This window comes from Bombina bombina, chromosome 1 (assembly GCF_027579735.1).
Source record: "Bombina bombina isolate aBomBom1 chromosome 1, aBomBom1.pri, whole genome shotgun sequence".
Lineage (NCBI taxonomy): Eukaryota > Metazoa > Chordata > Amphibia > Anura > Bombinatoridae > Bombina > Bombina bombina.
In genome coordinates, this window is record NC_069499.1 from 832,288,932 (window position 1) to 832,306,852 (window position 17,921).

Here is a 17,921-nt window from a genome sequence, read left to right on the forward strand (position 1 = left end):
CAGCTGCATTCATTACTTTTGGGAAAACAATACCCAAGCTAGAGAACACTGAATGCAAACAAACGGTGGGTACAAAAAGGCGGCCCCTTCGAAAGGCACTACAGCCTGAAATTACCCGTCACCCACGTTTTGTCTTATGAGGCGGCAGTCATTTTTTGTTTTTCTGGCACCTTTTTTTCACCCTGATATTTCTCCTACTGTTACTTGTTAACTTGGCAGAATGACTGGGGGATGAGGGAAGTGGAGGAGGTATTTAAGCCTTTGGCTGGTGTGTCTTTGCCTCCTCCTGGTGGCCAGGTTCTGTATTTCCCAAAAGTAATGAATGCAGCTGTGGACTCTTCTCGTTAGAAGAAAAGAAAATTATCAGGTAAGCATAATTTGTTTGCTTTCAGTGGGGGGGTGGGGGGGGGAGCTGGTCTGCCCTGTTTTGCAAGTTTTTTTTCTCTTGTTCCTTCCAGGAATGTCCTGGTGCAAGTTTACTAGCTACTCGGTTGGCTAGTTACTGTGGTTTTATGTTTAGTCTGACTGCCTATCCAAAGGAAGCCTGCAACTTTCGTTTGGGGCGTAAACAAATGTTACTATTCCGTTCTTGTTCTGCTCCCTGGGGGTTTTTCTGACCTAAGGGTGTTCAGTTTTCTCTGTGCTAGTTGGCTGATATGGTAAGGTTGTCTTGTACTACTTTTTGTCCTTCTGGGACGCATATACTTCTTCTGAGGCTATTTTTGGCAGTAATGTTCTGCAGGCCATAGTGCCTGATTAGTAATGTCCTGCCTTCACTGTTTGTCCTCCCCTTCACAGTGGACTCATAGACTTCACTGCTTGGGTATTGATTCCCACATGTGATGACTCGTGGACTGTCACCATCTGATGAAATAAAACAAAATGTATACTTACCTGATGGTAAATTAATTTCTTTCATGATGATGAGAGTCCATGAGCCTGCCCTTCCTTTTTTTTCCTTCCACTTTCTTTCCTGCTCTTTTTCCTCATCTACTTGGCTGTATGTATGGCTGGGGATCATGGGAAGTAGGAAGGATTTAAAGTTGGGGTGTCTTTTGCCTCCCCCTAGTGGTCAGGAGGTGAATTTCCCACACGTTTCCCACCATCACAAATGTTCCAGTCCCTGGTGTAGGAGGGTATATTTTTTTACACATACACAAACACACACACACAATCTGTAACCTCACTTTAATGTGCGTATTGAGGCTGCAGGACTTGCTTGACAGCACTTGCTCTAGATTTCTTCTCTTGGATTTGAAAACCTCCCATGTCTTTTCAGAAATGTATGTTCAAAAGTGTTTCCTTTTGGGGTTTAACGCTGAGGTGCCTCTGCATGAGTCAAATTTGCTTGATTCCTGATTAGCTCATCTGATGTAGATGCAGATCTTCTTTATGGTTAAGGGGTATCAAATCTATTGATTTTTAAAATGTATTGTGACTTTTTTAGAACAGACTTTAATCAGGACATGCTTGTTTAGTGTGGTTGTCCATCTCATTTAATTTCCTTACATTTCCACTTTTAAACTATGTTTAAAGTGAATGTAAATTTAGGTGATAAAGTGCCCAGTTTTTAAAAATCCGATTAAAAACAGGGACACTTTAATTCATCAAAATTTACATTTCACTTGTGTTGTGAAAATACTTATCTTTTAATCTTGACAGTCGCTGCATCGCTTCCCCCCGCACATCGCAAAGCCTCTTCCCAGGGCTAAAATGAGGAATCCGGCTTCCTCCAATTACAGCGTTGAATCAGACACTGATTTCCCGGGGGGGGAGCTGTGATTGGAGGATGACCGATCCATCATTTCTGACGTATGAAGAGACTTGCGACAACCGGGGAATCACTGGAGTGGCTGTCAAGATTAAAAGGTAAGTATTTTCACAACACGAGTGAAATGTAAATTTTGATTAATTAAAGAGCCCGTTTTTAATCAGATTTTTAAATACCGGGCACATTTTCATCTAAATTTACATTCACTTTAAGCGTCCTAATCTAAACTTTTAAAATAAATTAGTATATACTCACAAGTGCATAACTTATTTTATTATAGGTTGCCATGCGAGCTCTAGGATTTGAACCCAAGAAAGAGGAGATTAAAAAGATGATTGCAGATATTGATAAGGAAGGAACAGGAAAAATCAGCTTCAGTGACTTCATGTCTGCCATGACACAGAAAATGGTAAGGTTTGTTCACATTTTGCTATGTTAAAATTTCATAAAGTAACTATACAATAAAATAACCTTTTTATATTTTATTGACTTTCATAGCTATACTGATGCTAAAAATCGTATCATTTTCTCAGAGAAAAGGGAGACCCACCTAACTAAAAATTAACTTGAGCTGGAAAATCTTCCTTGCTTGTTCATAAGGCCAGTATCACTCAGGGTGCAGTCTTTTAGCTCATCATGCAATAGAGGATAAATATCTTGTAGCATATCAGTCTGATACTGCCCAAAGACAGCCCAATCCTAAAATGCCAGGCAATGCCATCTAAACAATAATCTCCAGTGAGTTGGAGTTGCATTTCTCTAGAACATGCAAGCAAGGAGATCATTTCTGGTTTACCCTTCTTACTCTTAGGGACACCCAAGAGTAATTTGCCAAAAAGAAAAGTGAGACATTCAACTGAGAACAAACATGAGCTGGAAAAACTTACATTCAGGTGACTACCAAGAGACAATCCAGCCAGAAATACTAAGCATTTCTCCTCTAAATGAGAGAATAAATCTTCCTCTATCTCTCCCCCCCCCCCCCTCTCTTTCTTTCTCTCAACTCCTACTGAGCATGACTCACAGGATATATGTATATGCCTTTTGTGATTAGCTGATGGCTGTCACATGATGCATTAGGAAGGAAGATTTTTACATTTGTCAGAATACAATCTACTACTCATTTGAAATTCAGCAGTGCTTTTGCATTGTCTCTATAGTATGCATTTATTTATTATGCTATTCTACTGTTTTTACTGGAATTTTCTGCTTTCTCTTTTAAACATGAATAATGAATGGTTTAATATAGTATTGTTCCATATTCCTTAATTTACTGTTATTTATTTATTTTTTTTATTATTATTTTATAAGGCTGAAAAGGATTCCAAAGAGGAGATAATGAAGGCCTTCCGATTGTTTGACGATGACGAAACTGGAAAAATTTCTTTTAAAAATTTGAAACGTGTAGCCAAAGAACTTGGTGAAAACCTAACTGATGAAGAATTACAGGTGTGAATTAATTATTTATTTTTTATTGTGTATGGTAATATATCTCCTAAAGTACCATGTGTATGATGCTGTAAAGGCAACTGGAGATTTACCTTGTTGGTTTACTGGATTAATGTTGCGGTAACCAAGTTCAGGGACAAGCCAGAATCTGTAGCCATGTAACCGGACTGAAAGCAGGTGTGAGTGCCAGACAGAGTACATAAGAATTGTCAGGATAACCTAAGCCTAAATCAGGAACCAGGAGAATAGTCCAAAATGATGTTCTAAAAGGCAGCACCTAGGTAAAATGGGTAACTCAGCAAGAGGACAAACTTAAGGCAAGATCCAGAAAACAGGCCAAGATCACAACAGGGAAGGGCGTCTTGAATTTGGTTTATGGCCTAACCATATTTTTTCATTGAGAATGAGTAAGGATAAAAATGTTGTAGTTGGAAAAAGAGGAACAGTATTTCTTTCTAATGACACAGTGAGTCCACGGATCATCATCAATTACTGTTGGGAATACCACTCCTGGCCAGCAGGAGGAAGCAAAGAGCACCACAGCAAAGCTGAAAAATATCACTTCCCTACCCACAATCCTCTTGCCTCTTGTGCAAGGAGGAGGTGAAGTGTTTGGTGTCTGACTTCAATCAAGATTTTATTATTTTGAAAGCAGAACAAGCTTGCTCTGTTCTTTCCTCTCAAGATTTACTCCACGTTAGTCGCTTCAGTAGGGCAGTGGTGGCTTTAAAGCAGCTAGGAACTTGTAAGGTGGGCCTTGCTGCGTTTTCCTAACACTCTGCTGCCCTAGTACAGAAAGCCAGAATAGGTTTTCTCTGATATTTCTTTTCTTCTACAGGCCTATGTGAGGAGCGGCATCCTCTCATGCCAGGTAAGCAGTCCTCCTGCCGGACTGCTAGAGGCAGGTAAGTGCCTTTGGGTCTTTTAGGGAGATTTGGCACTTTTCTTTAATATCTGCATTTTCATGGGACACAAATATCCTTTGTAAGTATATCGTTAAGGGCAGGGTGCAGGCACGTTTAAGTATGTGATAGAGACATATCTTTAACCCCTCATTTCGTTATGTGACATATGTGGAAGGGTTTTATCTGCCTTATATGGTGTTATTACACTGATGGAGACTGTGTTTCATTGGTATGGTGAAAACGGAACACTTTTTCGTTTAAGCAGGCTGCTCTCCCTTGCTATTCTGCTACCGCAGAGAGGAGAATCGTTCAGGGACAATGTGTACTGGTCGGAGATGCCGCAGCTCCCTTGCTAGGAGCGGACTTCTCTTGCCCCGACAAGATTTGGTCTTTGACAATGTTTTTTCTATACTCCAGCGCTGCCTATTTGTTACGATCTAGCAGTGCACCATTTTTGTGAAATTGCGCGCTTCTTCCCCTCAGTGGGACTCTGCTTCCTTCTAATAAGGATCTGAACGGCGCCATATTTATTCTGTCCGTTTCAGAACGGAGCAACCATGTGGGCTGTTATCTGGAGACGGATGTTTTTGTACTTTGAATTTTAATCCTAGACTAGGCAAGAGCTTGGTCTAGTTGTTTCTTTTTCCTGGAAATTAGTAGCTTATATCTTAGTTACCCTGATGGTGAGACAACACTTTTTTTTCCTGGGAAGTTGTTCTAATTATATTGTACATTTTGTCTTTCATGTATAGTTTAAGAAACAGTCGTTTAGTGTTTTAAGTTCATGTTTCACGTAGGCTAACCTGTGGCTCAGCAGTAATACACAGTAATAGGAGCCAACAGGAGGGTTTTATACCCATGAGAAAATTATTTATCTCAAGATACCACAGCAATTTAAGTGCATTTAGAGTGCCAGCACAATTTCTGAATTCGGCTTAGAGTAAAACACTCTTTTAATAGTTAAGTCCTTGTTTCACCTAATTAAAAAAAAAAAAAAAAAAAAAAAAAGATTTATGCCTAGACATGCGGTTATCTAGGAACATTTAAAGTGTCAGTCTGTCCTCACAGAGTTAAAAAGCACTGTTTCCATGTTATGTCACTATTAACTTGTCTCTTGGGATGATACTGTTTAAACAATGCCACAGTTTTCTCCTTCAATGTCCCAGGCCTTATGGCATCACATACTGTGCCCTGCATTTTCCTCTTAGTCTCCTGGAGGAGCTAAATTGCTTGCAGAATTTTTCTGTGCTCAGGTATCTGCTGCGATATCTGCGGCATTGTCTGCTTTCCTATACTAATGGGAAATCGCAAGGGAAGGTTAGAGATCAGATAGTAAGGTTTATGCTCCTGCTGCTACTCAGTTTGACCTTCCTCATAAGGCTGAGAGTGGAGGATACGTGGGTAGCCTCTGAGGGAAAATATCAAATTAGGACAGTGTAATTCCTTCATCTGATTCTGAAGTGGTAATATTCAGATGTATGCCTGATCACTTGTTTAAGGAGGTTTTGACTACTTGGACGACACTGATATCCTATCATTGTCAACCCTTGGAAGTTTTGCAACTTGATCATCTTTATGGTGTTCCTTCCTATGTGGAAATATCTCTAGACGTGCTATCGAGACTTTTCCTGTCTCCTGTCTTTTAAAGACTTTTATTTTTCCACTAAAGGCACGGCGCTTTTAGTAGAAGGGCATAATTTCCTCCCTGGAATAGCTGGAGGCTTCTTAATCAAGCTGGACGGAGAGATCAGCATGCAAATGCATTGTGACTGTGCTCTGTAGCAACCTGAGAGTTGCAGGTTCGATCTCCGGCTAGTTTCACTCAGCCTTTCATCCTTCCGAGGTTGATAAATTGAGCAGTGCCTTGACACCCTTACAGGTGATTTGTTGCGCTTTACAAGTACCCAATACATATATACATACATGTGCAAGGCACTACGATATAAAGCATCTTTACATGGGCCTTGTCTAAATAGAATGTGAGCCAAAATAGCTGGCTTTATTATGCTAGCCTGAGTGTCGTTTTGGCTATAATCTTGGTCAGTTGATCCTTCCTCCAAGTTCAGGTTTCTGGCGCTTTTTACAAGGGCACAACCTTGTTTAGGATGGTCTGGCGGAAATTATTTCTGATTTTATGGGAAGGTCTTTTCAACCATAGCCAAGAAATAGACCTTAAGGTCGCCAGAGTAACTTAAGTTACTTTGTTAACTGCAAGGAACAATCTTTCTCTCTCTTTCATGGGGGATGAGTCCAATTTTTTTTGTCTTGGGACAAGGGGAAGCATTCTAAAAGGTCCTCTGCTGAGCCTTTTTCAGTAAGAGAGGTTTTTCCCCGATCCGGGATAGGGTCAAGTGGGGGACAGATTTTATCTTTTTTTATCGAGCCTAGAATACTTTGGCTGTAAACACTGTAATCAAGGTTATAAATAGATTTCATAACTTCCTCCCAGGGATCCTTCTCTTATGTTAGTCTGCAGACCAAATAAAGAGAGAGAGGCATTCTTGAAATGTATATAGGATTGTTTCCTCCCTGGGAGTGGTTATTTATCTTCTATACCTATCTGTTGTGGTTATCCAATAAAAGGGACTTCTCGTCCATGCTAGACCTAAAGTGTCTCATCAGTACCATCCTTCAAGCAGAGTTTATTGGTTCTATGCTTTGCTGGGTAAGCATGATGACTATTGTCTGGGTGGATGCGTATATCATGTTCCCATCCACTGGGATCAGCAAGTTCATGAGCTTCGCCTTTCTAGTCAAGCCTTTCAGTCTGCGGCTTCTTAGGTTGGCCCTTTCTCAGTCTCCAGAATCTTCTCTATGTTCTGGGAGCTCCTTGACAATGAATTGTACGGGAACGGGAATTGTAGCGACGACCTACCTGGATATTGGTTTAGATGCCATATTTCAAGCAGCTATCTCTCTTTTAGAGATATTGTTGTACTTTCTTGTTCTTACAGATGGAAAGTGATTCTGGATAAGAGTTCTCTGGTTCTATCTACGAGGATAGTTTTTAAGGGGTCCAAATAGTACCCTTCTTTCTAGTCTGCAGTCTACCGTTAGACTTAATTGATTCTGGTATGGGGGAATAGGTCTCATGTTCATTCCATGGACATCATTCCCTTTGTTTAATTCCATTCCGAGTTTTGCAGTTTGGCATGCTCTGTTTATGACAGGGATCTTTCGGATCAGTATCAAAGTATAGATCTAGATCAGTTGACTGTAGGCTCTCTCACGTGGTGGGTGCATCTGTCTCAAGGCAGATGCTTCCTGAGAACTTTATGGCAAAGTATCCTCAGTGGTTTCCTTTATCCTCAGAGAGTTTCCTAGCCAGGATGAAGGTGGCTCGGATTGTTCGGTGGACCAAAGCCCGCAATTACTTTTATATGCCATGCACGTTCCAGGAGTGGTTTCTGGGGATCGGTCTTCCTGAGCAGATAGACATTTTATTCCGGGTAGTGGGCTCTCCATCTGGAGTTTTTCTCTTGGTTCACCCTTCCATGGAGGGTGCCGGAGCTGGATCGGTCTTACTCCATTTGCTCTCTGTGCACAAGTTATTGCTTATATCACGCAAGTAAAGACTTTGGTAAGTCTATCATCCTCTACCTGGTTTCACAGGATATGGTTGTCAGTACTAGTGAGTGTGGCATCTCTTCCAACTGGAATTGGTCTTGAGGAAGGACCTTCTAATCAGGTTCTACTCCTTCACCCAAATCTCGCTTCTCTGAAGCTGTCTGTTTTGAGGTAGTACACTTTTTTAAGTGTGTTTTGTTTTTTTTCTGACGCGGTCATTGAGCCCATGTTTCAGGTTTGGGAATTTGGTACTTGTAAGAATTCCCATAAGATATGATGTAAATGTCTTTTTCTGTGTAAATACAGGAGCTACTTTTGGAGTAGGGTCTGAATCCCATGAATTTTTATTTTCTCCAGGAATGTCGGGAGAAGAGTTGGGCTGTCAGTACTCTGGAGGGTCAGATTTCTGCCCGATCTATTTTGCTGCTCAGCGTCTGACGAATGTATCAGTCGTGCAATCTTTTGTCATGCCTTGATCAGAATCAGGCTTGTGCTACGTCAGTTGCTCCACTTTAGAGCATTTTTCCTTTTTTTTTAGAGTTTTGCAGCAGGCTCTGTTGGAGCCAATGCTTTCCATAAGATATTATGTGGTTTGTCTCTTACTGCCTCTCTTCTGTTTGGAGGGTTTTTGAAATACTTAGCTTTGCGGTGTGTTTCCCTTTATCTCATATTTTATGCAGATAAGGTAGTTCTTTTTACCAGGTTTGGTTTTCTTTTTAGGTTTGTCAGTTCACAACTGGGAGGTTGTGCAGGATTTTACAATTTATTTGCAGACTACGAAGGACTTTCGTCAGTTTTCCGAATTGTTTGTTTGTTTTTCTGGAAACCGTAAGGGTCTGAAAGCTCTGCCACTTCTTTCTGGTTGTGAAGTGTTATCTGTATGGCTTTTGAGACTGCCGGACTGCAGCCTCTTGTGAGACTCACAGCTCATTCCACTAGGGCTGTTTTTCTTTTTCTTGGGCCTTCAAGAATGAGGCCTCTGTGGAATGGATCACAAGGCTGTGACTTGGTCTTCCTTGTTCTCTTTTTCTGAATTCTGTGAATTTGTTATTGCCTCAGTTGAGGTTTCTTTTGGGAGAAAGGTTTTGCAAGCAGTGGTGTCTTCTGTTTAGGTTACCTGTCTTGTCCCTCCCTTATCATCTGTGTCATCGGCCCGCCCTGTATTTTTCAGACAGTTTTTTTTATATAAACCCTCAGGCACCACTGCACCTTGTGTTACATCCTTCCTCTCATTTCCTTTGGTCAAATGACTAGTAGATTGTTGTAGGGAAGTGATATTTATCAGCTTTGCTGTGGTGCTCTTTGCCTCCTCCTGCTAGCCAGGAGTGGTATTCCCAACAGTTATTGATGATGATCCGTGGACTCGCCGTGTCAAGAAATAAATAGATTTACCAGGTAAGCAAAAATTTCGTTTTTCATGTCTTTGCTTTCAGTAAAATATTTTAGAAATTCTCAATTAAGTACCAAGTAAACAGGGACACTGGCTATTTCCATCTAAAGGGGAGGAGAGTCCACGGCTTTATTCATTACTGTTGGGAATTAAGAACCTGCCCACCAGGAGGAGGCAAAGGCTTAAATACCTCCCCCACTTCCCTCATCCCCATTCTTTGCCTTTCGTTACAGGAGGATGGCAGAGGAGTGCCAGAGTTTTGGAGTAGTCTCTTATGGAGGGTAGTACACTTCGCAGTGGGACCGGAGTTTTTAAGTAGTCCCGTCAGTCTCTCAGTGAGGGCCTGGGCGAAAGTTAAGAGTCCGGAGATGCAGGAAGTTTCTTTCTGCAAAACCATCCCAACTCAGATTAACAGCTCCTCAAGCAATCGGCGTTGTCTAACTTCGCTTCGCTGCCTGCTTTCTTCTCCATGGTGGAGGCGTTGCTACTATTCATCACACTTGAGAGGCCGTGTTCCTGTTCCACGGCGTAGATTCTGGTAAGAAGTTTCATTTTTTATTGATGATGACGATAACATAGAAGACAGGGTCACAGTGTGGCGCCTTTTTATCTTTACAGAATCAAGGGTTAATATTCCTGGAACGGGGATTATTGAACAGGGGGGTTTTATACATAATATTGTTTATTGTGTCATTGCTGCGTTATGTGCGAGATGAGGCACTGGCAATGTGTGGAACTTCAGGTGACTTGCGGGAATCCTGCGTGGACAATTTTGGCACGTTTTCCCTAGTGCAGGGGCGGTCCTGCCAGGCATCCCATGTGACTGGGCATGGCTATCTATCCTTCCTGTTGATCTGTGGCGCAGGAGACGTAGCGGTTTCTGTTGTCCGGGTCCTAGAAGGTGGTGAGTGCCCCAGCCATTGGTGGTATAAAGGTGTGGGAGCTGTTTGGGGTGCCAGAATGGCACAAGGAAAGTGGTACAGGGAGGAGTCTCTCCTTCCAATCAACATCCTAGAACTGCAAGCAATTTACAATGCTCTGAAGGCATGGCCTTCTCTGGAGTCGGTCAGTTTCATCAGATTCCAGACGGACAACATTACCTCGGTGGCTTACATCAACCACCAGGGGGGTACGAGGAGCTTCCTCGCGATGAGGGAGGTGCTTCGTATTCTGGAGTGGGCGGAGTCCCATGGCTGCTTGCTCTCAGCGATTCACATTCCAGGTGTGGACAACTAGGAAGCAGATTTTCTCAGCAGACAATCCTTCCATCCGGGGGAATGGTCTCTTCATCCCGAGCTGTTTGCGGAGATTTGTCTCAGATGGGGAACGCCGGAGATAGATCTTATGGTGTCCAGACTCAATTGCAAGCTGCCTCGATACGGGTTGAGGTCCAGGTATCCCCAGGCAGAGCTGACAGATGTTTTAGTGGTTCCTTGGGGTTTCAGCCTAGCTTACTTTCTTTTACAAGATATGACGAGTCCACGGATTTCATCCTTACTTATGGGATTACGCCTCCTGGTCAGCAGGAAGTGGCAAAGAGCACCACTGCAGAGCTGTATGTATAGCTCCTCCCTTCCCTCCCACCCCATTCTCTTTGCCTGTGTTAGTGATAGGAATAGGTAAAGTGAGGTGTTAATTTAGATTCTTCAATCAAGAAGTTTTTTATTTTAAAATGGTGTCAGTGAGTACTATTTTTCTCAGGGAGAAATCATCAGTCACTTAATCCCTAGGAGGAGTGGAGACATCTTATTGTTTTGCCCTGATGTTAATGATCTTAGCAAACATTATCTAAGATCCGACTGGTTTTCCACTGAGCAGTTGAAGGTAGTGTAAAGAAATATCTTCAGTGTGGAGAACCGTGTCATGCTACAAGCAGCATTGAGGTATGTTCAGTCATTTGTTTCTGGGGAGACTTGATACATCAGAACAGGCTGACATTTTTCCCTAATTGGGGAGGGATAATCAGTAGACACTATAGGAATGGAAATGGTGTACCTGGATTCCCTTTTATATTGATATTTATCAGTGTGTTTGATTTATCACTTATATATATGTGGGCTGATGCTGGGAGATGCGGTTTGCTGTCCATGAGCTGGCGTTATTATGTCAAAAAATAACAGGCCTGGGAGAGAGCTATATTTTATGGTGGTTGCGCTTTTATTGTTAAAGTGTGTATTATGGTATATCTTCCAGGACTTTAGGGAGTATGGCCCCCTATGGTATAAATGTCAGAGTCAGACTACACATTTTCCAAATATCAGAGGCTACCTAGATCGACCAATCATAGCAGCATCCACTATAGGAATACATTGTAGTCCAATTGTATATTCAACCCTTTTGGGGTCACCGTGTCAAGTCGGTAGATCCAGGATGCTTCCACTTGAAGAAGTTTTATTTGTCTGTCACCCCCTCTCCTTGGGGGAGGAACATGATCGATTAGCATAGTCCTCAAACTGGCAGCCGTGTGTCCAGCTTGGTAGAAGTGTCTGGCCACCGGTTGGTCCGATGTTTTTCTGTCAATCGCTGTTCTTATGGCATGACGGTGATTCGCCATCCTCTCTCGGAAGGTAGTCGAGGTTTTGCCAACATAGACAAGGTAGCACGGACACATCGATATATAGCTAACATAAGTGCTGGTGCAGGATAACCTATGGAAGATTTTGTACTTCTTTACTGTACGGGGATGATGAAAATGAGCCCCAGTAAGCATGCTATTGCATGTAGTACAATCTCCACATCTATAGCATCCTAACTTCTTCTTACCATCCATCCATGTGCCTTTTTCATAGCACTTAACGGGGTCATTGTGTACCAGGATGTCTTTCAAGTTAGATGCTTTTCTGTAGACAATACGTGGAGCTTCCATTCGTGTAAATGGGAGAGATTTGTCCGATCTTACAATATCCCAATTCTCTTTCACAGATTTCTCCAGTGTTTTGTGTAAAGAAGTAAACGTTGTAACACAGTTAATGTTATCTTTTGTGGTATCACTACACTTAAGTATTTCTCGTGGCTCTAACATCATATTGTGACAATTTAGCATGTGTCTTCTCAATATCCCTAGTTTTGTAGCCTCGCTGTTTAAGCTTAGACTTCATCTCTTCTTCTTGGGAACTCCTAGTATCTGCAAGTGTGTTGTTGCGTGCTACTCGCATAAGCTGAGAGGAAATCACCCCCCCTTTTTTGATGTTCAGGGTGAAAACTGGTAGAGAGTAATAGTGAATTCTTATCAGTGGGCTTAGAATACAGTGATGTAGTGAACTTGTATCCCTCATTATCAGAATTTGTCAAAATTCAAATCTAAAAAAGGTATTGTCTTATGTGGAGTCTGACTCTATCTGACATTTATACCATAGGGGTCCATACTCCCTAAAGTCCTGGAAGATGTATATCTTCCAGGACTTTAGGGAGTATGGACCCCTATGGTATAAAAATCAGTGAGTGTGTTGCTGTCTGTGTTATAAGTTTCTAGCATGCAACAATAAACTCTGAAGCACATAGAATCTATATATTACTATAATTATACTGTTAGGAGTTTTGTTGTCTGCACTACTAAGTTTCCGCAATGATGCAAAGAGCTTTGAAATTTATGGAATGCATATATCGCAAGAATTGTAAAGAGGGACTCGTGTTGTTTAACACTTTTAATATTAAAAGGGCTCCTTATGCTGGATTATGTATTGAATCTAAGCATACTGGTGCTCTACACTTGTTTTTTAATTGTTAGTAGTTAAAGGAGACTTCCTTATGCTGCTGGGGTGACGCCAAACACGATCGCTACTGTGTAAAAATTGAATGGTGACGTATGGATACTTCCGTATGCTAATTAGCCATGCGCTCGTCCGGACATTGACAAAGGAGCAATGACTCGTGATGGGGGTTGCACCTAGTGAGTACCGGAAGTCTTGTCCGCACTGAAGGGTATATTAGGTGAGTGGGTGTGTGGGTTCAATGGAGGCTATCAGGACACAGGTTTTTTCTTCTGCCCATTGAGAAAGTTACCGATTTGGTACCGAAACGTTTGGGATCATAGAACTATGCTGACATTGATGTGAGGAACTATTAAAATTTGAACTTGCTTTGAAGACCGGTGAGTGCAGCGTATTTATTCTGCTTGTGGGATTAATTGTGACTGCTGTATACACTGCACGCAGAACCCTGGAAGATGTGGCTCTGTAACAGTGAGTGCACCTAATTTGGATGTTTGATATACTTTGTTGAGGTTGCACCCTGCATATTGTGTTGTGCTTTTTTCTAAAATTTCAACATATTGTCACATATTGTGGCTGAACTAACGCATATTACTGCCTGTTATTCCCTCTGAAGTGCCTTTTTCTGCTACAGCTGAATCACATTGGCTGGGTAATTGGTTTTAAAAAGCTTTTAAAGAGACATTCCCTTGCACAAACTGCCTTATATGCTGGATTTGGCTATTTTTACATGGTTTTCTTTGGATAAGCCTTTCTAGTGATATCATAACATGGAAGCCTTGGGATACCCCAAATACCATCTAATACTGGAGATGACTGTGTAAACAAAGATTCTTTTGTCTTTACTGAAGCGGATGCAGAACAGATCCGTGTAACAACTGATTTACATGAGCTGAGGGGAGAAACACCCCTTGATGTTTACCATAAATTACTAAATTTGCAAAAGAGAGAGGTTGAACACCATTTGCATGCGGTGTACTTATCCAACTACAACAAGAATAAGAGCATACCTCAAGGTTTTCGTATTAAGAACATTCCTTCTATAGGAAGATCAAACCCTGACTTCTGTAGGAAGTGGTGTTCAATTTTGAACAAATGCTCTTATGATCTTATACTCATGGTAGTTGAAGAGTCCAATAGACTGCTTAATTTGATTAAAATTGAAATAGATGAAGCAAAACAACTCAGCTTCCAAACCCTGACTGATGACACTAGTGAAGACTGGGTAAAAAAATTACAAGTACAGGTCAATAAATACCGAAATGACCCGTTGTCCTTATAATAATAACAAACTAACCACTGTAGAAACAGATTACCGTGAAAAAAGAGTGTACAGGTGGCTTTATGTTAGGGAGGACACCAGATTTCAGTCTAGGCGCAGGAGACATTTCAATAATAAAACAAACATTGACACAGTTGACAGCAGCGGGGGTGACTCATCAGAGTGTGATGTGGACACATCTAATAGTGCTAGTGGTAGTGGACTTCCTTTAGGGGGGATCACCACAAGATCGTCCAACAAACCCCCCCCCCCCCCGCCTTCAAAAAGAAACGACATAGACAATATGTCAGAAGGGGAGGGTACAAAGAAAAAGTCCATCCAGAGGAGGTAAACATTATTTTTAATCTCAGTGATCGACCCCTTAGTGAAAATGAAAAGAGATTGTTGAATAAAGGCTTGTCCTTTGTCCCTACCCCTAAAATCGATCAATTCCACATTAATGTGGATATCTATAAGCTGCAAAGACAGCTGAAAATGAAAGATTTTTTTTAAGGACAAAGAACAGCCAATATCCAACAAGTTCAAATCACGTAGTAATTTTGACCCTATCAACCTCAACCCCTCTATCCGTAAAAACTCGAATGGTCACTGATTCTTGTGACCAAACCAAAACAGAAAAATAGTACCCAAACCTCACTAAAGAGGAGAGGGATGCTTTACAAAGTCTTAAAAATTATCATTCTATTGTCATACATGCTGCGGATAAGGGGGGCTCGATTGTTAATCAAAATTACTCCAGCTATCATGATGAGGCATACAGGCAACTATCTGATAGTACCACCACCACTCTGATATATATTGTAAGCTTAGGGGTAATCCAACGACATCCTATAAAAAAGAATTAGATTGTATTCTTAAGTGTGGTTTTGAAGCAGGGATGATTTCATGACTGTTTCCTTTCCAGTGCTTCCTGTACTGTACCTATTGCCCAAGATACACAAAACCCTGACAAAACCCCCTGGCAGACCCATTGTGTCTGCCAGGGATTCATTGTGCTCTAAGGTAGCAGAATTTATAGATTACCACTTGCAACCAGTGGTAAAAGAATCATTCTCCTTCATATTGGATTCTCCCTCACTCATTAGGAAATTGATGAATATAAATTGGCTGGAAACTGGTGACTTATTGGTTACCATGGATGTTGACAGCCTGTATACTGTCATCCCCCATGGTGGCGAGTGCAGGCTGTCAGATTAATGGTTGGTTCATCATTGGCCGCCCATAGAGTTCCTGCTTGAACTACTTTCCTTTTGTTTGGAGAAGATTTTTTTCAGATTTGAGAGGGATTTTTTCCTACAGGTAGCAAGGACTGCTATGGCCTCAAACATGGCTCCTGCATATGCCAACCTCTATATGCTCTGGTATGAGACTATTGTCATGAACGTCCAGTCTGTCAGCAATATTAAACTCTATGTCAGGTACATAGATGATGTATTCCTGATATGGAGAGGTTCAGCTGAGTCATTAACCCATTGGGTTTATACCCTTAATAGGCTTGAATCTACAATACGCTTTAAACTGGCCTATAGCAATAAGACAATACCTTTTTTTAGATTTGAATATTGACATAAATTCTGATAATGAGGGATACAAGTTCACTACATCACTGTATTCTAAGCCCACTGATAACAATTCACTATTACTCTCTACCAGTTTTCACCCTGAACATCAAAAAAGGGGGGTGATTTCCTCTTAGCTTATGCGAGTAGCACGCAACAACACACTTGCGGATACTAGGAGTGCCCAAGAAGAAGAGATGAAGTCTAAGCTTAAACAGCGAGGCTACAAAACTAGGGATATTGAGAAGACACATGCTAAATTGTCACAATATGATCAGATGACACTGTTACAGCCACGAGAAATACTTAAGTGTAGTGATACCACAAAAGATAACATTAACTTTCTTACAACGTTTACTCCTTTACACAAAACACTGTAGAAATCTGTGAAAGAGAATTGGGATATTGTAAGATCGGACAAATCTCTCCCATTTACATGAATGGAAGCTCTGCGTATTGTCTACAGAAAAGCATCTAACTTGAAAGACATCCTGGTACACAATGACCCCGTTAAGTGCTATGAAAAAGGCACATGGATTGATGGTAAGAAGAAGTTAGGATGCTATAGATGTGGAGATTGTACTACATGCAATAGCATGCTTACTGGGGCTCATTTTCATCATCCCCGTACAGGAAAGAAATACAAAATCTTCCATAGGTTATCCTGCACCAGCACTTATGTTATCTATATATAGATGTGTCCGTACTCCCTTGTCTATGTTGGCAAAACCTCGACTACCTTCCGAGAGAGGATGGCGAATCACCGTCATGCCATAAGAACAGCGATTGACAAAAAAACATCGGACCAACCGGTGGCCAGACACTTCTACCAAGCTGGACACACGGCTGCCAGTTTGAGGACTATGATAATCGATCATGTTCCTCCCCCGAGGAGAGGGGGTGACAGACAAACAAAACTTCTTTAAGTGGAAGCATCCTGGATCTACTGACTTGACACGGGGACTCCAAAAGGGTTGAATATACAATTGGACTACAATGTATTCCTATAGTGGATGCTGCTATGATTGGTCGATCTAGGTAGCCTCTGATATTTGGAAAAATGTGGAGTCTCACTCTATCTGACATTTATACCATAGGGGTCCATACTCCCTAAAGTCCTGGAAGATATACAATCGGTGAGTGTGTTTCTGTCTGTGCTATAAGTTTATAACATGCAACAATAAGCTCTGAAGCACATAGAATCTATATATTACTATAATTATACTGTTAGGAGTTTTGTTGTCTGCACTACTATGTTTTCACAATGATCCAAAGAGCTTTGAAAATTATGGAATGCATATATCGCAAGAATTGTAAAGAGGGACTCTTGTGTTGTTTAAAACTTTTAATATTAAAGGGGCTCCTTATGCTGGATTATGTATTGAATCTAAGCATACACCAGTATGCTTAGATTCAATACATAATCCAGCATAAGGAGATGTGCCGAAGATCGGAGTAGTCTCTTATGGAGGGTAGTACTCTTCGCATTGGGACTGGAGTTTTAAGTAGTCCTTGTCAGCCTTTCAGTGAATACCTCCCCCACTTCCCTCATTCCCCAGTCATTCTTTGCCTTTTGTCACAGGAGGACATCAGAGAAGTGCCGAAGATCGGAGTAGTCTCTTATGGAGGGTAGTACTCTTCGCATTGGGACTGTAGTTTTAAGTAGTCCTTGTCAGCCTTTCAGTGAGAGCCTGGGTGAAAGTTGCAGTCCGGAGATGCAGGGAGAGTCTTTCTGCAAAACCATCCTGACTCATATTAACAGCTCCACAAGCAATCGGCGTTGACGAGTTTCCCTGCCTGCTTTTTACACTCAAGTCCATGTCAGGAGCGAGGCGAGGCACCAGCTCTACACTTGTTTTTTAATTGTTAGTAGTTAAAGGAGACTTCCTGATGCTGCCGGGGTTAAATCCCTGCACCCTGATGTCTTAGGTCCCGCTGGAGGTTAAATCCCTGCACTCAAGTCCATGTCAGGAGCGAGGCTACTAACCTGTCACATTTGAAGGGCAGTGTTTCTGTTCCGCGGCGTAGATTCTGGTAAGATTGTTTGTTTCATTTTTTATTACATAATGATAACATGGAAGACGGTCACAGTGTGACGCCTTTTATCTTTATAGAATCAAGGGTTAATATTCCTAGAAAGGGGATTATTAGGCAGGGGCATTCCATGTGACCGGGTGTGGCTATCTATCTTCCTCTGTTGATCAGCGGCGCAGGAGACGAAACGGTTTCTGTAGTTCGGGTCATAGGTGGTGGTGAGTGCCCCGGACATTGGAGGTTATAAAGGTGCC

General features: G+C 41.6%; 1 protein-coding gene across 1 annotated transcript in view; it reads left to right on the forward strand.

The window, feature by feature from the left end:
• Nucleotides 1–17,921, forward strand: part of CETN2 (centrin 2) — a 129,818-nt gene that overhangs the window by 101,426 nt on the left and 10,471 nt on the right. The window contains exons 3-4 of the mRNA XM_053699446.1: nt 2,052–2,180; nt 3,083–3,220. Coding sequence (XP_053555421.1) covers nt 2,052–2,180; nt 3,083–3,220 — 267 coding nt within the window. The remainder of the gene's footprint in view (nt 1–2,051; nt 2,181–3,082; nt 3,221–17,921) is intronic.